Consider the following 19095-nt stretch of genomic DNA (forward strand, 5'->3'; position numbering starts at 1 on the left):
TGTACTTTACGTCGTCTTGCGATCCTGTGAGTCACTCTCCACTTTAGAGTCTGACAGCAGGTCTCAGGTGCACGCCCCCCCGCTCAGCCCCGCCCTCGGTTCGTCCTCTCTATCTCCGCTGGGGTCTGCCCACTTTTCTAGCATTTTTTCAAATATTGCCAGTGGGTGGAGTCAGGCTCTGACCAGGGGTTTAGTTACCCTTTAAAGCTGCAGTCCGTATTTTTTCCTCTTTGTCGCCATCTCTGTTCGAAATCTGCAATTGCAGTTATTATCAACTTTACGTGGGTTGTGCCTTGGCACGGCACAGCGCGGATGAATCCAATGTTTTGAGGAGAATGAGGCTGTCAGTCGATGCGCCGGTGTAGATACTCTCATTCGGAATCACAGATCCTACTTTTTGGAAGTATACATTTTCAACAGAAAATGTCATCTGAACAAGTAACATCCACTTTTGTTCTGACCATCTAAGGGGAAAAAAGCATTTCAGTAAATCGCGCTGATTAAATATAACGGTCGCTCATATCACATCAAACCGTGCAAATTATAGCTTACTTTGTTCTCAAATTGTTAATTTGAACAACATCAGCATTGCGTGACTACATTTAATGCCCTTCTGATATTTGTCCATGTTTTCGCATGGGCCCGGTTGCAGTCCGAACAAAGTCTTTTGCATTTTACAACGGGTGAATCTCCAGTTGTCACTGGTGATTGTCTTGAACCTTTCTGGATCCGCCATCAAATCGATAAGTTTAATTATATCAAGTGCTGTGAGAAAAGGCTATCTCCACCTCTAACATCCTCACACGCAATATAGCCTACTTGCCGGGACACCTTCTTTGTGTACAGATGTGACGTAATGACGCAAAGACATGCTGGAATTAAAAACATTATTACAAGCTTACCATTTTGAATTGAGCTAAGGCAAGTTTTGAACACTGGCTGGTTATGTACTTGCTCAAAATTTTATTTGGGATAATTTCTAACCCAAAAAAGTTACGAAATGCAGCTTTAAACACTTTACAACCTGGATGTTTTAGAAAATCACGAATCTACAGTCAAAAGATATATATTTTGTAAGGGCATCAAGAATTGTGTTCCACCCAGGCCTATTTACTGATTATTGTTGGACCTCACCCTATTTTTATACATGTTTATTTAAAGTTATGATGTCGACATAGGCTAGTTGAAAACTATGCACTTGAATAAAGAGGACACTCCTAGTCCTTATCGGTCTTTATAACTGTTTTTATACAGCAATAATTTTGCCACTCTGTTAACTGATTTTGACTCTGTTTTTAACTTTATTCACTAAGTAAACATCTTCCCTTCCACAGTCGAGTGTGTCTGTGTATTTAATTTGCGCACACCTGAGCTGATTGACCTGAGTTCAGTATTACTCAACCCGTTGCCAAACTGCACCAACATACACGAAACCCGCGTTCCTCAATATCACAACCCGCTCAGTGAAAGTGGAGAGGTACGCTGCTCTCCTCCCCGTAGGGTGTGTTCACACAGAGCAGGTTTTTCAGGTCTCCAGTGGACATTGAAAAGACGCGCCCGTGGCTCCGTTACTCCATTCATTCCTCTTGAGGATAGCGGGAGCGCGACGATGGCAGCGGTCACGCAGCAGATGTCGAGCCTGCCCAGCGGACTCCGGATCTGCACCACCGCACCGGACATCCTCTACCTGCCCGAACTGGTGCGTGAACGGAACATTTAATGGTTTTTTTTTTTTTTTTTTTTATCCAGTTATTGTAAAATAGCTTATCAGAAGAATATGGGTAAATATTAAAATAATCTTTCAGAATATTTCTGTCATTTTGTTAGCTATTTATTTTTATATTTATTTTTAATTAAGCTTTTTTTTTTTTTTTTTTTTTCATTTGAAGGTAATGGAAATGGAAAAAGAGTAAAGCGAAACGTAAATATTTATATATTTAGGCTAGAGCCTACAGTTCAAGGTCAAATTTGATATGTTTCTATAGCTATTGGTGGTTCGACTTCATTTAGTTTTATTTATATTAAATAGGAGAATGGAACGTAGGAGATGGGAAGTTCAAATAAAAAATATTTTACCATTATTACATTTGAATTATTAAAATTGTATTCTATTCTATTTCTCTAATTATTATAGGCTATATATATTACTACAAACTGTAATTGACTGCGGGTTTCTGGTGACATGAGGTCTCAGCCCAGCACCTCCACAACAGCAGCATTTGACACCGAGGTTAATGAGGGACACACAATACACTTATGGAACCCATACTCCAGAATTAACCTGTAACGATGGATCAAAGAATGGTGTTTAAAAAGAGGAGTTTGTTTTGTGGTTGTGGTTCTTATCTGAGCTCAGTAGAAACTATGAAGGGCATGAATGTGAGTTTAGGTCATGTATCAGATTCAGTAGCTCAAATGAAAGGCGATATGAGTCTGTTTGGAGGATATGTGCAAGAGACAGAGAAAACAGAGACGGTGAGTTTGCGTGCTTTTTCATCTTTTGTTCTTTGTTTTGATTCTCTGCCAATGATGCACAGTCAGCCTGTCACTGTCAGACAAAATAATGTAAGCTAGGCTATTTTTTTTTAGAGATTAAAAAATACCAAATAGCCTACATAAAAAAAAAAAAAAAAAAAAAAGTAAGCGCGGGACAATATAGAGAATAAATTTAAGATCAGCTGTCTATAGGCTTTATACCGAACATCACGTGAACAAACAGGAAAACAGGCAGAGGTGGACAGTAACAAAGTAGCCTACATTTACTTGAGTACTTTACTTAAGTACACTTTTTGAATATCTGTACTTTACTCCAACTCCAATTTTTTCTGGAAACTTTTTACTTTAACTTCACTACATTTCAAAGACAAATATCGTAGGCTACTTTTTACTCCACCACATTTCTGTCAAGGTCCTTGAGTATAAAGTAGTAACCTCAGTCAGGGGATGATTTTGGTTACAGGGGTTGCATTTGGGTTGGAAATGAAAGTCGGGTTGACGTCAGAACCCGACTGATGTTTTTTCAACGTTGGGTTTGGTCTTCTAAATGCGAATTTTGTCATTGTTTTGGAGCACAAGCTTATAGATAACAGTAAGGCTAACATACTAAAAGCCAAAAAAACAATAAATAGGGCACTATTGAGGGAACAGCCATTTGGGTGTCCGAAATCATTGTGGACGTTATTGAGTGCACTTATTCAATCTCACATTTAATCACACTGGAATTGTGTTAAATAAATAGGCCTACATTTGATATTGATATGAGGGTAGGTATGCAGGCATAGATTCAGTAGGTACAGTAAGTATTACTTACAACAATAATAAAACAATTTAATTGACATTTACTGTTTTTCTTTTGATACTTAAGTAGCCTACTTCTACTACAACGAGTAGGCTGTCTTGTACTTCTTTTACTTAAGTAAAAATCGGTCTTTACAACTTTTACTTGTTACGGAGTAATATTTGACCAGTAGTATCTGTACTTTAACTCAAATAAGGAAGTTGTGTACTTTATCCAACTCTGAAAATGTCTCAACGTCTCATTGCATCAGATTGAATGTCTGAGACATGTTAACAGCAATACGAACAGACGGCGATATGGACTTTAATAGTAGCTAGCTAATCAGCTAACCAAGCTAGTTATTCTTATTGTTGGTGTTTTATCTGATTTAAAACATCTAATAAAATAGTAAATATTAGTGAGAAGAAAAAAAAACTTTTAGATCAATCTGCATATGCGATTGACATCAGTTAAACTCATCTTTGCTCGATCCTTTGAAGGCCTCTTGAGTAAAATGGCTAACGAAGCAGCACATACAAACGAGCTGAACCGTAGGCTAAGCGATACAACCTGTTTTACAGAATACGTAAATTTGTTGCACATAACCCCCGGTCTCAATAAGCTCCCTAATTCTGTAGTCATGGCACTGATCAGAGAGTCAGCCATTTTAAGGGCCGTCTCAATCACAAAATCCTCTCTTGAGTAGGAACTTATTTTGAATAAGTAGGTACCGCTAAAAAAAAGTGCGCTAGTGTGAATGTGTGTAGAATGAATGTAATCTGGACGTGCCATGTTGTCATTATCATGTGACCTACCAACGTCAGTTACCTTCGCTTCACTGCCATTCACAAGCTTCTCCTGTGGCCTTATGGGATTGTAAGGTGTCCATGGAACGCTCATCTCTCAATGGGCATCCGGGTACTTTTTCCCCGGACACATGCAATTTTGACATACATAGCCTACTTCTTTTGTCACATGTTTTTGCCTACTATAGCATGTGATTTCGGATGCAGCCATTCTCTCCCTGAAAAGTGCACAATGCACTGTGAAAACCAGGGAGCATTGACGCCTTAACGGAAGTTCTGAAGCGCGAAACATAAATCATGTGAGCCGACTAACTACACATAATGACAAGTGATAAATTTACACCTACGTGGAAAACTCAAAGGAAAAAAGTATTTTTAAAGCGTTTTAAGCATAGACTATCGTTGTCATACACTGTTAGACTTTTCAAGGGTTTTTTACAGTAACTTACTGGCAACACTGTTGCCAGTAAGTTACTGTAATTAAGAGTAACAGTACCAAACCGTATTTCAGTTTTGTGTGCAATACAGTGCATTACTGTAAAAACGAAGCTAATCAGTACAGTGCATTACTGTAAAAACTAAGCTAATCAGTACACTACTGTAATTATTTTTATTTGTACTAAATATAAATTAGATTTGATAATTTTGATATATGATTAATTTGATTTTTATCCTACATAAGTACTACTTTCATACAAACCAATTAGACAAAGTTATCACAAAATACCATTTTTTTATTTAAAACATTTCATATATATCACACAATAAACATGCCAATGCTGGAAATGATGTATGAAATTCTTACACATTAATGGGTGAGTTTAGAGACAACATTTTTTGTGTTAATTTTAACTCATTCATTGTGTAAATGATTTTAACAAAGTGAATATGTCAGAGAGGTTAGCACAAAGATGTGTAAACGTGTTTGTTACGAACTTTTAGAGTCTAGGGAATGTACCGTAACATTTACATATTAACGTACTGCTGGATATGAAATGGGGTGGAAGAACATGACAGACAATCTTGGAAAGAGAAAAATACTGGACGTTTATTCACAAAAAGCCGAAGCCACTAGATCCAGTAGAATGACAATAATAATGTGTACTATGTACAATGTGATAATATAAACAAACAAACAATAAATGGGAAAAGAACAAAAGCGGCGCCAAAGAAAAGAACAAAATATAACAAAACAATCCTTAATCTAGACCTAATCTAACCAAAGCAAAATGTAGAAAATAAACCGAAATCTTCAGTGCATCCGGCACTTTAACTAAACTATCTAGCAAAACAAAAGATACATTAAGTGGCGCTCACTTCTTACCTAGTGTGTCTAGACAATCATCTGCTACGTGTGCAGTGTATATCGCGATATACTGACCTGTGTTCTCTTCCCGCTATATCAGCTGTTAACCAAGGTCTCATAGCAAACGAAAAGGTAGACAACACATCACAAAAAAAACAAAGCACATAGCACACAACTCAATTCGCGGGCAGGGACAAAAACTCGATTCCCTACAGAAAACTCATTGCGCTACAAAGAGCTCAGTTCGCTATAGAAAACTCATTCCGCTACAGAGAGCTCAGTCCACTAAAGAAAACTCATCCCGCTACAAAGAGCTCAGTTCGCGATCGAAAGAGAGAGCATGAATGAACACGCCATCCTTTTGAACCAACTGGACGGCCTCCGATTGGCTCCCAAGCGCCGCCTTAATGATGACTGACGTCCGACTCGGCCAATCACAGGACCCTGCGAGCAGAGAGAGTGGCTAGAGACAGAGAAAAGATAATGAGCACAACAGCCAACACGTGTGAAGTACACTAACATGCACAGATCAATGAAAACAAAACACAAAACACACGTGGAACGTAACACTTTCCCCCTTAAGAACCAACTATATGGGATAGATCAAACATATAGTTGTTCAAACAGTTATCAAATGCCGCAATAAGCAACTCTAGATAGTGCGTCAGCTATCACATTTTCGACGCCTTTCTTATGTTTAATCACCAGATTATAACCCTGTACAATCAGAGACCAACGCATCAAACGTTGATTCTGATTATGCATACGTGATAGAAAAACCAGAGGGTTGTGATCGGTAAACACAGTGACTGGAATATTACTTGAGCCAAGATACACATCAAAGTACTGGAGAGCCATCAGAAGTGCTAACGCTTCCTTCTCGATCGTCGAGTAGTTTAACTGATGTTTATTAAACTTACGCGAGAAGTAACAGGTAGGATGATCGATACCATCTTTACCTTCCTGAATTAGCACAGCTCCAGCACCAACGGCACTCGCGTCCACATCGAGTTTAAAAGCAGAATCACAGTCTGGTGCGGCTAAAACAGGGGCGTTGCACAGAAGAACTTTGATCGAGTTAAAAGCATGCTGACATTCATCAGACCATAAAAACGTTCGGGATGGACTAAGAAGTGAAGTCACCCACTAAACATTGGACGTCGGATAGACGTGCAGATCATGTCTATATTGGGTCCGTCGGTCCATGACCAATTCTGGACATCTATTCGACGTCCAAACTAGGTCCACTATTTGGACGTCCAACCATGACCCAACTTGGACGTCATATAGACGTTCAACATTGGACCTTTGAACTGGGTAATTTTTTTCGACGTCCAAACTAGGTCCACTATTTGGACGTCCAACCATGACCCAACTTGGACGTCATATTTACGTTCAACATTGGACCTGAACTGGGTAATTTTTTGGACGTCTATGACAGGTGCAGGAAATTTACATGATTATTATAATTTTTTTAATTTACAAATGAAGAGCTCTTTTCCAAAACGCGAGTTTGTCGTGTCATTTTGCTGTGTAATGAACCTATTCACTGCTCCATCCACGTTTCCAAATCGCTATATTTAAAATGTAATATATTTTTAAAATATTTAAAATATTATATTTAAAATATTTTAAATGTACTGCAAGATGCTCGTGATCCAAGCGCCGAACCTATTTTTAGCCTAAACGCGATAATCGTAATTTATCTCACTTTCTCTGTAGCTCAAACAGTAGAGCGTTGGCACGTGGAGCAGATGATCATGAGTTCGAGTCCCAGGTAAAGCAAGGTGTGTGTGTGTGTGTGTGTGTGTGTGTGTGTAAGAAGCCGCTGTTTTGTTTGAGAGCACTGAGCGCGATTTATTGTAAACAAACTTTTGTGGATGGACGTCGAAAAATGACGTGCGGAAGACGTCGAAAAAAGACGTCGCCTGGCGTTACAAAACAACCCCTTCAATGGACCAAATTTGGATGTCCAAAAATTACATGAAAATGACGTCACTACGACGTCACATTGCGCAGTGGGCAGCGGATGCGCAACCGTCGAAAAGTTTTTACAGAAGCCACGATAGTAGCCAGCCATCCCTAAAAATCGACGGAGTTCACGTCGGGTAGTTGGAGCAGGGAACTCAGCTATGGCGGTAACTTTTGCTTCTACAGGGCGCACTTGACCTTGCCCAACTTCCTTCCCAAGATACGTGATAGTGGCCTGACCAAATTCACATTTAGCTACATTTAAGGTCAGCGACGCTTTCTCAAGACGCTCAAAAACAGTACGCAAAGAAGACACATGTTCTGACCAGTCCGTAGAATAAACTACTAGATCGTCCAAATATGCGTTGCACTTAGGTACTCCAGCCAACACAATGTTAATAAGTCGCTGAAAAGTGGCCGGTGCGTTACGCATGCCGAAAGCCATCACGGAGTACTGGAGGAAATTGTCAGGTGTTACAAATGCCGAAATGTCAGAAGCACGAGCCGTAAGAGGAACTTGCCAGTAACCTTTTAACAAATCTAATTTACTGACATAACGAGCTGAACCGAGGTTGTCGACGCAATCTTCCATGCGCGGTAAAGGGAAACAGTCGGGTACGGTTACTGAATTTACTTTCCGGTAGTCAGTGCAAAATCGCGCAGTGCCATCGCTCTTCGGCACTAACAAACACGGAGAGCTCCAAGGACTACAACTGAACTGAGCAAGTCCATGCTTCAACAAATACTCAACCTCATTCCGCATAATTTCTCTTTTCGCTGCGTTCACGCGGTATGCATGCTGTTTGATCGGAACAGCATCACCCACGTTAATGTCGTGCTCTAGAACTGTAGTGCGAGAAGGTACATCATTAAACAGAGCAGGGAAATCATTAATCAACTGCATAATATCACATCCTTGTTGTTCAGGTAAATGCGATACATGAGATGCAAAGTCAGTCAATACCTCAGAATTCGTAAGTCGGGCACACTGTTGATGAGTATGGCGCAAAATCACTCCATCATCCTCCGGATCACCAACTTCGACAGCAGCACAAGCGATCAGCACAGGAGATGCCACAGGAACGGCAGTTTCGTCTGCAGCTGAAACATCACTCTGGGCAGCTTCTCTGTTGTGGAAAGTCTTTAACATGTTCACATGACACACACGAGTCTTTCGTTTCCTATCAGGAGTCCCAATTACGTAATCTGTATTACTAAGTTTTCTCACCACCTCATATGGTCCAGAAAACCGTGCTGATAAGGCAGACCCTACCATAGGCAGCAACACCGAATCGCCCTCGTTAAAGGAACGCTGTACAGATTTACGATCATAATGACTCTTCATTTTTTCCTGTGCAACTTCAAGTGACTCTCTCGCCACTGAACAAGCTTTATGCAAGCGTTCACGGAACTTACTCACATAATCTAACACATGCACTTTCGGGCTAGACTCAAACAACAACAGGTTCTCCTTAAACATTTTCAAGGGTCCTCTGACAGTGTGTCCGAATACTAATTCAGCAGGGCTGAAACCAAGACTTTCCTGAACTGCTTCTCGGATCGCAAACAAAAGTAACGGTACACCCTCATCCCACTCTTTACCCGTATCCATACAATACTTTCTGAGCATTGCCTTCAGCGTTTGGTGGAAACGCTCGAGCGCCCCCTGGCTTTCAGCGTGATAGGCACTTGCAACCCTATGAGATATACTTAAACTGGACAACACCTGCGTAAAGACTTTCGAAAGAAAATTAGTGCCTTGATCTGACTGCACAACTTTGGGTAAACCAAACGTAGAAAAGAATTTCACCAAAGCTCTAGTTAGGACAGGCGCTGTAATCCTTCTCAAAGGTATTGCCTCAGGAAATCGGGTCGCCGTGCACATTATTGTCAAAAGGAATTGATTACCAGATTTAGATTTAGGCAAAGGACCGACACAATCAACAATAACGTGTTCAAACGGTTCTCCCATCACTGGAATAGGAACAAGTGGAGCACACGGAATAACTTGATTCGGTTTGCCAGTGATCTGACAGGTGCGGCAGGTGCGACAAAATTGTGTGACATCTTTTTTTAATCTAGGCCAAAAGAAATGCCTCAGGATGCGGTGATAAGTCTTCTTTATTCCTAAATGTCCTGACAAGTCGTGATCATGAGCTAAAGATAGAACTTTCTGTCGGTAACAGGAAGGAATCACAATCTGATACACGCTACTCCATTCAGAGACATCTGCAATATCAGGGCACCACTTACGCATCAGTAAATCGTTCTCAACAAAATAAGCAGTTTTTCTCTCTTGAACTTTGTCTAGAGAAACAACAGCAGCAAAGCACTTCCGAAGACTTTCATCCTCTTTTTGAGCAGCAATAACTCCCTCGCGCGTCACACGTAACTTTACATTCAGAGTATTCAAAACAGGCAAATTTTCAACAGTTTCACTCTCATCACAAGGTAACATGTCATTAATAAAAACAGGTGCTATAAAAGATGTAGCCAAATCCTCAGCATCCATCTTACGAAACCGAGCTCGCGTAACTGCACAGACTGGAAAAGTTTCAGGATAAGACCTCAACAGCTCATCAGGCTGATCCGACAGAACTGGTCTATCAAACACTTCCAGCAAAGGCATGACTTTCCCACCAGCTAAGTCATTGCCAAGGATGAATTGTACTCCACTAACAGGCAAACTCTCACGAACGGCCACCTTCACGAAACCTGTACACAATTCTGACTCTAAATGAATCCGGTGCAACGGAACCTGGACAAGACCCATCTCGATGCCCTGTACTAGCACGTTACTGCCGCAATAGGTTTGATCAGAAAACGACAGTACATCTGCACTAATAAAAGACTGCATTGCCCCAGTATCCCGCAGCATTTTTACGCATAGCTGCTCCTCAGAATTTCCCGTAACGGAAATTAATCCTTCCAGCAGAAAAGGTGCATAGCTAGGATCAGGCTTATCACTACGCTCGATTTTAACAGGACCAACCAGTTTAACAAAACCAGCGCTCTTAGGTACAGAATTTGACTGTTTTCGTTTCAACACAACACAATCAGCAATTAAATGACCAGGTTTGTGACAATAAAAACATTCTCGATCCTCTTTCGACTTAAAAGTAACTGGTTTCGGTCGTGACGAACTACTCAAATTCACTTGAAAAGGCACAGCTTTCTCAGAACGTGCAGGGGTAAACACATTTTTATGCGTCAGTGTAAATTCATCTGCAAGGACAGAAGCTTGAGATAAAGACGTCACTTTTTGCTCATTTAAGTAAACGACAACACGCTCAGATAAACAATTCTTAAATTCCTCTAAAAGAATTAATTCTCGCATGTCTTTAGAATCATTTACCTTACTCGATGTGCACCACTTATCAAATAAAATGCCTTTCTCCCTCGCAAATTCAACGAATGTCTGACTGGAATTTTTCCTATGGCTTCTAAAACGTTGCCTGTAAGCTTCGGGTACCAGCTCATAAGCGCGCAAGATTGCAGCTTTTACTGCTTCATAATTCACGCTATCCTCTAAAGACAATGTAGCGCAAACATCTTGAGCTTTGCCAGTTAACTTGCACTGTAACAGCAACGACCAGACCTCTTTAGGCCACTGAAGTGTAGACGCAATTCGCTCAAATACATTAAAATATGAATCAACCTCTGTTTCTCGAAACTGCGGCACAAGAGAAATATGTCTACTGACCTCAAAGGTGGTCCCCCCCAAGCCAGCATCAGCGGGCTGTAAGGGTTGCGTAACTGGAACAGGTGTCACCTTGCCTGCACTCAACTCAAGTTCACGCAGCTTCACCTGCGTCTCCGCCTCGATTTCGAGTCTACGGACTTCAAGTCGGAATTCCATCTCAGCCCGACGGTCCTCTGCCCGTTCGCGGGTCTCCATTTGGAGTCGCGCTAAGCGGACTTTAAGCCGCGCATCACCTCCTCCAGACTCAACCGAGCCCGGAGTAAAAGGCTCAAAGGGCGGCAGAACGGCCTTGGTCTCGGAACCCTCCACCTCAGCCATTCCACCTCGCTCCTCCTCACCAGGGCGACCATCAGTACCAAAGGAACCTTGCCCGACTACTATAGGCAGCTCTAGAACACCCAATTCCACCAACCTTTGGGATACAGTAAACTTAATCTCTTCTTTGAGCCGCTGCCTCGAAACAGCGATCCGGAAGTGAGCAGCGATACACAGCAAATCGTCTTTCCTACACCTATCAAGTTGCTCCACCGTAGGTGCACTAACAAAGGTATCTAAGTCAAAATCAGCCATACTTACTCCTGTCAGAATCACTAACCATATAATCAACCAGCCCATCCACTAATCACTGCCTCGCGAACACAAGAACTCTACAAACAAAACACTGAACATGCGTTCCACCATCCACACCAGCAGTAATTAATATCTCGGGAAAAATATAAATATGATAAGTATTATCCCGGACGAGCCCCCATTTAATGTTACGAACTTTTAGAGTCTAGGGAATGTACCGTAACATTTACATATTAACGTACTGCTGGATATGAAATGGGGTGGAAGAACATGACAGACAATCTTGGAAAGAGAAAAATACTGGACGTTTATTCACAAAAAGCCGAAGCCACTAGATCCAGTAGAATGACAATAATAATGTGTACTATGTACAATGTGATAATATAAACAAACAAACAATAAATGGGAAAAGAACAAAAGCGGCGCCAAAGAAAAGAACAAAATATAACAAAACAATCCTTAATCTAGACCTAATCTAACCAAAGCAAAATGTAGAAAATAAACCGAAATCTTCAGTGCATCCGGCACTTTAACTAAACTATCTAGCAAAACAAAAGATACATTAAGTGGCGCTCACTTCTTACCTAGTGTGTCTAGACAATCATCTGCTACGTGTGCAGTGTATATCGCGATATACTGACCTGTGTTCTCTTCCCGCTATATCAGCTGTTAACCAAGGTCTCATAGCAAACGAAAAGGTAGACAACACATCACAAAAAAAACAAAGCACATAGCACACAACTCAATTCGCGGGCAGGGACAAAAACTCGATTCCCTACAGAAAACTCATTGCGCTACAAAGAGCTCAGTTCGCTATAGAAAACTCATTCCGCTACAGAGAGCTCAGTCCACTAAAGAAAACTCATCCCGCTACAAAGAGCTCAGTTCGCGATCGAAAGAGAGAGCATGAATGAACACGCCATCCTTTTGAACCAACTGGACGGCCTCCGATTGGCTCCCAAGCGCCGCCTTAATGATGACTGACGTCCGACTCGGCCAATCACAGGACCCTGCGAGCAGAGAGAGTGGCTAGAGACAGAGAAAAGATAATGAGCACAACAGCCAACACGTGTGAAGTACACTAACATGCACAGATCAATGAAAACAAAACACAAAACACACGTGGAACGTAACAGTGTTAAATTAACACATTATGTGCTGTCCTTCACTGCAAACATTTTTGAAAACATACATAAAACCATAAACAAAACATTAGCATTTGACTAAATGAATGTAGAGTCATTGGTTGTTTAGCTTATACAAGTATTATAATGAAATATCAACCATTACATTCATAAAACTGCAGAATATAAATACATTTTTAAGCATTCAAAAAGGAAATGTCCAAAACAGGACAAAACACAGTTCTTTTCACAATACAAGACACATAACCCCACCTTAAAAATAATTTTCACTTATTTCCAAAAATGGGTTGGATTCATGTGCACTGGTGGCCAAAAGAAGTATTGAAGTGTCGTAATGTTTTTGAAAGAAGTCTCTTTGATGCTCAAGAAACATTTCTTATTATTATCAATGTCTGACTGTCTACTCCATCTTTTCTACAGCATAGGAGTAAAAGTCATCATCAAAATAATCTTTAAAAAGCCAACACAATGTTTTTGTCCACCTTTGTGAATAAATGAACTTCTCCAAAGATTGGTTCCTGTTCAGAACTTGATTGACAACATCAGAGTGTTCCCTGGTCTGCATGTGTGCCCACAAACACAAATGTACTCAGTCCTTCAGAGGAGATCCCGGTTCCAAAACTATATGAGAGAGAGAGAGAGAGAGAGAGAGAGAGAGAGAGAGAGAGAGAGAGAGAGAATATTAGTGTCACATTATTTTTAACCTCCTTTTTTGTTCATTTTTATTATTATTTTCACAAAAACTTAAGAATATATATTTGTAAACAGCTTTTGTCAATAAATAGCATACAAAAGAACTAAATTAAATTATGCCAGATTAAATTTTAATACTTACAAATCCTAAATTCTGTCCAAAAATGCTGAGATCCATTGAAAGAACGACTGAAATAGATGATTTTAGCCCATTTCAGCTTGTCTGCAGTGAAGGAGTACCTGTTTGAGACAAATACACAATAAGATACATGCAAGAAATCACTGTGTGATGATTGTTCTCCTTCCTACAGTAGTTAACCCACCTGTGCGCTGATATTAGGACCTTCCTAGTCAGGTGGAACTGCAATGGTAGAGTCTTCTGGCTAATAAAATATAAAAATAATGCAAAAATATAAACTTAAGTTGTTTAGAATGCTAGATTTGGTCTGAATGAATTAGCCTAGTGAGAGTTTTACTGCAGTGCTTACCTGGATACATTTAATCTGGTGAGACTGAACAAAGACAATGGTCCATCTTCTGATTGGTTCATTTGCTGTGTAATAAAGTTAGACATAATGCAAAGGTCACTTTTTTGATATAAAGTTAGCCAATTTTATAGAGATTTTATAAGATATTGTAAGCTACCTCTGCACCAGTGGCTCAAAAGCAATTTTCACATAGCGTATGCTAATCATTTCAGCAAACTTATCTCAAAATATATCACAAATGGGCTGGCCTACCTCTGGAATCTTGCTAAGTCACTGGCGCGAATTGGCGCTTTGTTGCAGTTGCCTTTAAACACAAAAATGGAAGTAAATATTAAATTCCATTAAAAAAAAAAAACTATAATATGGTATAGCCTAGTTTGCAAACTAATGCTAAAACTATAAAGGTTCTCATCAGTAGGCCAACATTAGGCTATAAACAGAATTTCACATTAGTTTATTCACATTTATTGTTAATGTAAACGCGTTGCTCGTTGGCATATTTTAACTCGACAATTCAATAATCTAACAAGGTGTGTAAAATGAAACGTTAGCTCAGTTTACCATGGTAAAGTTCGTTACCGCCATGTTGACGACGAGTAACGTTAGGCTAACGTAAACGTTATAACATACGTTAAACTGGGCACAATCCTGTCAACAGCCAGTCTATGGTCAACATACACAGAATGTTTTTTTTTTTTACCTTGCTTGCTGATCTCTCTCTCGGTGAAGTGAATTCGTCTCTTCCCCGGGCCAGACACGAACGTCGCGATCCAACATAAGCCATTACCTACACTGGATGTCTGTCTGACGCGACACGACAAATCCCAGACAGTGTAGTGATGCGCCGCGGCCGTTATATTTCAGACGTAGTCCGATACGAGTCCAAGCGCTCGCGCTAGTTCTTACAAGGGATAAACAGGTTTGCATTTAAAGGTCCAGTCGCTTCAATGTGTCCAATATAGACAGCCTCTGGCTATTATAGCGTTGTAGACACGCGGTGTAAGGCAAAAATTAGGAAATAAAAAGCACGGTGGAATGGTGCCAGCCAGAGAGGCAGTTACGTCAAATACAGTAGTATACAGCAAATTTAAAAAATACAGTAAGTCTCTGTATGTGGTGTTAGACGTCACAGAAAAGTCCCATGATGCAATTGGAATCACAGTTATTTACTGTAAAGAGAAATAGCAGTATAATACTGGGGGATTTAAAGTAAATAACTGTAGAAATTACAGAAAAGTCTAACAGTGTAATTTACCCTCAAACATAATGTCAGTTCATAATTGCCAGTAGTGATGTTGTACAATGAGGACGTAATGTCGACAGAAATGAGGCATCAGTGTCCCAATGTGCAGTGAGCCAGCATCCTTATTGTCATTACCAGAGCCTGAATGTGTGTACACAATATACTGATTCATGACCTAGGAAGCTAGGGAGCTGATGGAGACACACCCTCTGCCTTAGACGTCACCTCCACTGAGGCTGCGTTCGAAAACTGGTAAATGCTGCCCTCAGAGGACGCATACCAAGGTCGCGAGGCATCAAGGCACGTCCGAATGCAATGTTAATTTCACTTCCTGTCTCCTGAGATACCTCCTGAGATTTTGATCGATTTTTGAAGGCAGCATAGATCTATCCTTCGCTGCCTTTGATATCCCACAATCCTGTGCTTTCCATTCTGTGACATTTGAGCTAGAAAAATAAAGATGGCGTCTGAATGCTGCGGCTGGTCATCATTTTGTGTGTAAATGTACATTTTTGATCGTTTTCCACTTACAATGTCATTTCTAGCGAGAAATTACTATTGTAGTCATAAAGCTAGCTCTATTTTGCTGTATATTATTAAACCGTTACGCTGACTCAGAAATCTGTCCGAAATCAGTTTCGTGAGGTACCTTCGTGCGCAAACGCTGAAGTCATTGTCTGATAGGGCAGCGAGGCAACAAGTCATTTTTTGGACGCAGGCTATGTGAGACTAGAGACAGTCTTTTACAGACTTTGTTTTACAGTATATTCTAGAGACTTTCTCGGGGTTTGGGTTGTGTACAAGTTATGTGGAGTGAGTTTATCATTAACGTGTGTTAATAAGAATAAGTGTGTTAACCGGTCCAAAATCAAAAGGTCTAGTCTGGTTAGTTGCACTATGGGCATGCGCAAATTACTATACTGAATTTGCGTGTGTGTGTGTTTGTCCTACAGGTATTTGGAGGGTTAGTATGGATCCTGGTGGCGTCGACATATGTGATTCCTAATAACCCTCTGGGATGGGTGATGTTTGTATCAGTCTTCTGCTTTGTGATGACCTTCCTCTGGCTCATCATCTTCGCATGTGGAGGGCACAAAAACAGCAGCACCTGGGCTACAGCGGTGAGCAGAGAGCAGATTATAGAGCGAGTTTGTGGGTGTAGCCTATGTATGTGTGTCATTTGGGCCTCTAGGACATTTTTAATGTGGTGTCCAGAGGGGGGCCTTAAAAATATACACATACACAGTTACACACTAAAACATACACTGGAAAATCTGGAATAATTTCAAGGATCTATTTCTACTTTATCTAACCCACAAAAATGACTTGCGTTAATGTAATTTGTCAGGTTGATATTCAGATTAACTGACATTTTTCACTTCAAACCAGTTAATTTAGAAGTTTTCACATTAATTTGTCACGAACTGTAAAAATTAAATAAATAAATAATCAATTTCCTGCCCTTGTAATTCATGAGTAAATACATTTGGCGAAATTATATATATATATATATATATATATATATATATATATATATATATATATATATAAACGAACTGGCTTTGATGATGTCTTCTGTGTGCAGGACTTTATTTATCACCTTATTGCTGTTACGTTCTATCTGAGCGCCTCAGTGATCCTGGCTTATGAGACCATCAACTTGAAATTGTTAACTTCAGTACAATTCTATCCCTTTAAGTACTATCAAATCGACATTGCAGCTGTGGTAAGCACAAAATACACACACTTTGTTGTTATATGTTGACGTTGAATAGTTTTGTTTTTTCATGCTCATTTCCCCCATTTTTATATTTAGAATAACGTAATCTAATGCTCACGTAAAGTTAATCTTCATCCTCTCCTCGGGTCATCTTGACCAAAAACTTTACATTTTTAAAAATTGAGTGTTTACTTACCCTTGAACTTGGAATACACACAATTTTTTGCCTGAATTTGAGGAGTTTATGTGGTTTTAATAAAAATAGTAACAAATCCTTCACTCGTGGGTCAATACACACACACCTAGGAATTCCCATTAAAAAGAATGGGGGGGGGGCAGACTGCACACAGATATGAAGTGGTTATAAGCCCATCTAGTGGCAAGAGTCATGACATAATATATATTTTTCAGTGGAGACACCCAGTGTGAGACTTTGAGTTGTTATAACATAGTAAATACTGCAAATAATTGCATTTTGTATTTAAGTTGTATGGCTTTCCACAAAAATAAATGACGTGGAGCAATTTGGCTGTATTGCGTGTTTATGTATATACCTAAAAAAAGTAGTAGTATGTGCATGTCTGTCTGTGTGTATGTGTGTGTCTGTGCGTGTATGTATGCGTGCGTACATGTGTGTGCGCGTGTGTGTTTGTGTGTGTGTGTCTGTGCATGTGGATTTGTATGTGTGTATGGGTGTGTGTCTGTGTGTGTGGATGTCAGTGTGTGTGCATGCTTGCGTTTGTTTGTATTCCTGCATGTGTGTGTGTGACAGACAGTATCATCCTAAACCAGCAACCCTTCACTCAACAGCACCATCTACAGGCCGATGAGTGTACAGTCACTAAATGTGCACATAAATGAATTTATTTTATACCCCCCCATGGATGAAATTCTACGAAACTTAGCATACCCCCAGAGGATGTCAAGTTAATCATACACATGAAATATGGTGCAGTTCTGAACATCTCCACTGAAGATAGGGGCAATTAAAGCAGAATAATATTGCATTTTCATTTTTTATGGGAGGGGCGCAAATCACAAATGAGTGATTATAGGCTAGGTTGATGTGGGCCCTTAAGACCAACATACCATAAAAATGTCTTCATCCTTGGTGCCACGGGTCAGGTAGTTATTTAGGAAAAACTGCATTTTTGGGGTTTGGGGGGGCCCAGCGCGGGGGGGGGGGGAGTGGCCCCCGGGGACCAAACGAAATTTTTCCGTAAAAGTCTAGTGGGGCTACATGCCCACCAAATTTCATGTTCCCCGGTGTTTCGGTGTCCCTGGTATCGTTGACGGAAAATTCAGTAGATGACAAAAAAAAAAAAAAAAAAAACTTTGACAATCCCTATATGACCGCCGCTAGCGTAGCTATAATCTCCAAATAATTGCATTAAAAAATAGAACAGATATCCAAATGAAGTGATATAAGCTTTCTGGACAAAAGATTTGGGCTTCGGGTCATTTTGACCCACGAGAGAAAGTTACAGTTAAGGGAGGAGAGGATGAGGGAACACTAATCATTTATAAACACTGTTAAAGGTGATCTTTAGCAAATCCAAAAATGAATGTCCATTTTTCATTTTTAAAATGATTTTTAAAGCTGTTTAAAGTTCAAATGTTTAACTGAATTTTTGCCCTCTATCTCCTTCAGGTGTTCTCTTATATTGCCACATTGCTTTACTTCATCCACTGCATCCTTTCTGCTGTGCGGTGGAAATCTTTCTAATCAAAGAACCTGATCAAAAGGAAATCATTTTGACATAAATTGAAAAACATTGTAAAACTACTGGGGGCTGAGAGAGATGAATCTCAGGGGTCAGTCCTGAGCACCCTCTACTCAAAAACCACAGCAATCATGATGGATCATCATGATCCCATTTACACTTTTCATAGATTATTCTGACCTTATTGCTTCTGTAATGATGATGCTTTCTTATATTTGGGAGAAGGGAAACTTTTAAAAATGGTATCTGTACTAGTATGATGACTCCCTGTGTAGATGCAGATGAAGAAACAACATGAGGGTTTTTTGTATACTTCTTGTATCTTTGTAACCGATAAATCAATTTTTGTATATTTAGCTACTACACACATTATGAACAACATAATATTTTAATAAAAGAATATGAACTAGACATAATTCCCTGTGTAATTAATTCCTGAGTCTGATAAT

At 40.0% G+C, this 19095-nt stretch overlaps 1 protein-coding gene and 1 long non-coding RNA gene across 4 annotated transcripts; one reads left to right on the plus strand and one right to left on the minus strand.

The window, feature by feature from the left end:
• Nucleotides 1-1464: 1464 nt before the first annotated feature.
• On the plus strand, nt 1465-19079 carry LOC311280878 (myelin and lymphocyte protein). Its single transcript, XM_084393364.1, has 4 exons — nt 1465-1699; nt 16156-16323; nt 16788-16928; nt 18574-19079. The coding sequence occupies exons 1-4, from the start codon at nt 1610-1612 to the stop codon at nt 18646-18648; spliced, it is 474 nt and encodes a 157-aa protein (XP_084249490.1). The 5' UTR covers nt 1465-1609; the 3' UTR covers nt 18649-19079.
• LOC311280879 lies at nt 13048-14693 on the minus strand. 3 transcript variants are annotated; one of them, XR_014625745.1, is made up of 6 exons: nt 14660-14693; nt 14212-14263; nt 13960-14024; nt 13795-13854; nt 13614-13711; nt 13048-13373 (listed from the first exon to the last, which is right to left on the minus strand). It is a non-coding gene; the product is annotated as an uncharacterized lncRNA (long non-coding RNA). The 3 variants fall into 3 exon arrangements; XR_014625746.1 differs by lacking the exon at nt 14660-14693 and having other exon boundaries at nt 13048-13399; nt 13960-14270; XR_014625747.1 differs by lacking the exon at nt 14660-14693 and having other exon boundaries at nt 13049-13373; nt 13960-14270.
• Nucleotides 19080-19095: the final 16 nt, after the last annotated feature.

This window comes from Rutilus rutilus, assembly GCF_951802725.1.
Source record: "Rutilus rutilus genome assembly, chromosome: 21".
In the NCBI taxonomy this organism is placed as follows: domain Eukaryota; kingdom Metazoa; phylum Chordata; class Actinopteri; order Cypriniformes; family Leuciscidae; genus Rutilus; species Rutilus rutilus.

Excerpts from the sequence above, each read along its gene's own strand:
- LOC311280878 (XM_084393364.1), top strand. The coding sequence starts at position 1,610 with ATGGCAGCGGTCACGCAGCAGATGTCGAGCCTGCCCAGCGGACTCCGG. Across the intron at positions 16,324-16,787 it reads GCAGCACCTGGGCTACAGCG|GACTTTATTTATCACCTTAT; the intron begins GTGAGCAGAGAG and ends TTCTGTGTGCAG. Across the intron at positions 16,929-18,573 it reads AAATCGACATTGCAGCTGTG|GTGTTCTCTTATATTGCCAC; the intron begins GTAAGCACAAAA and ends TATCTCCTTCAG.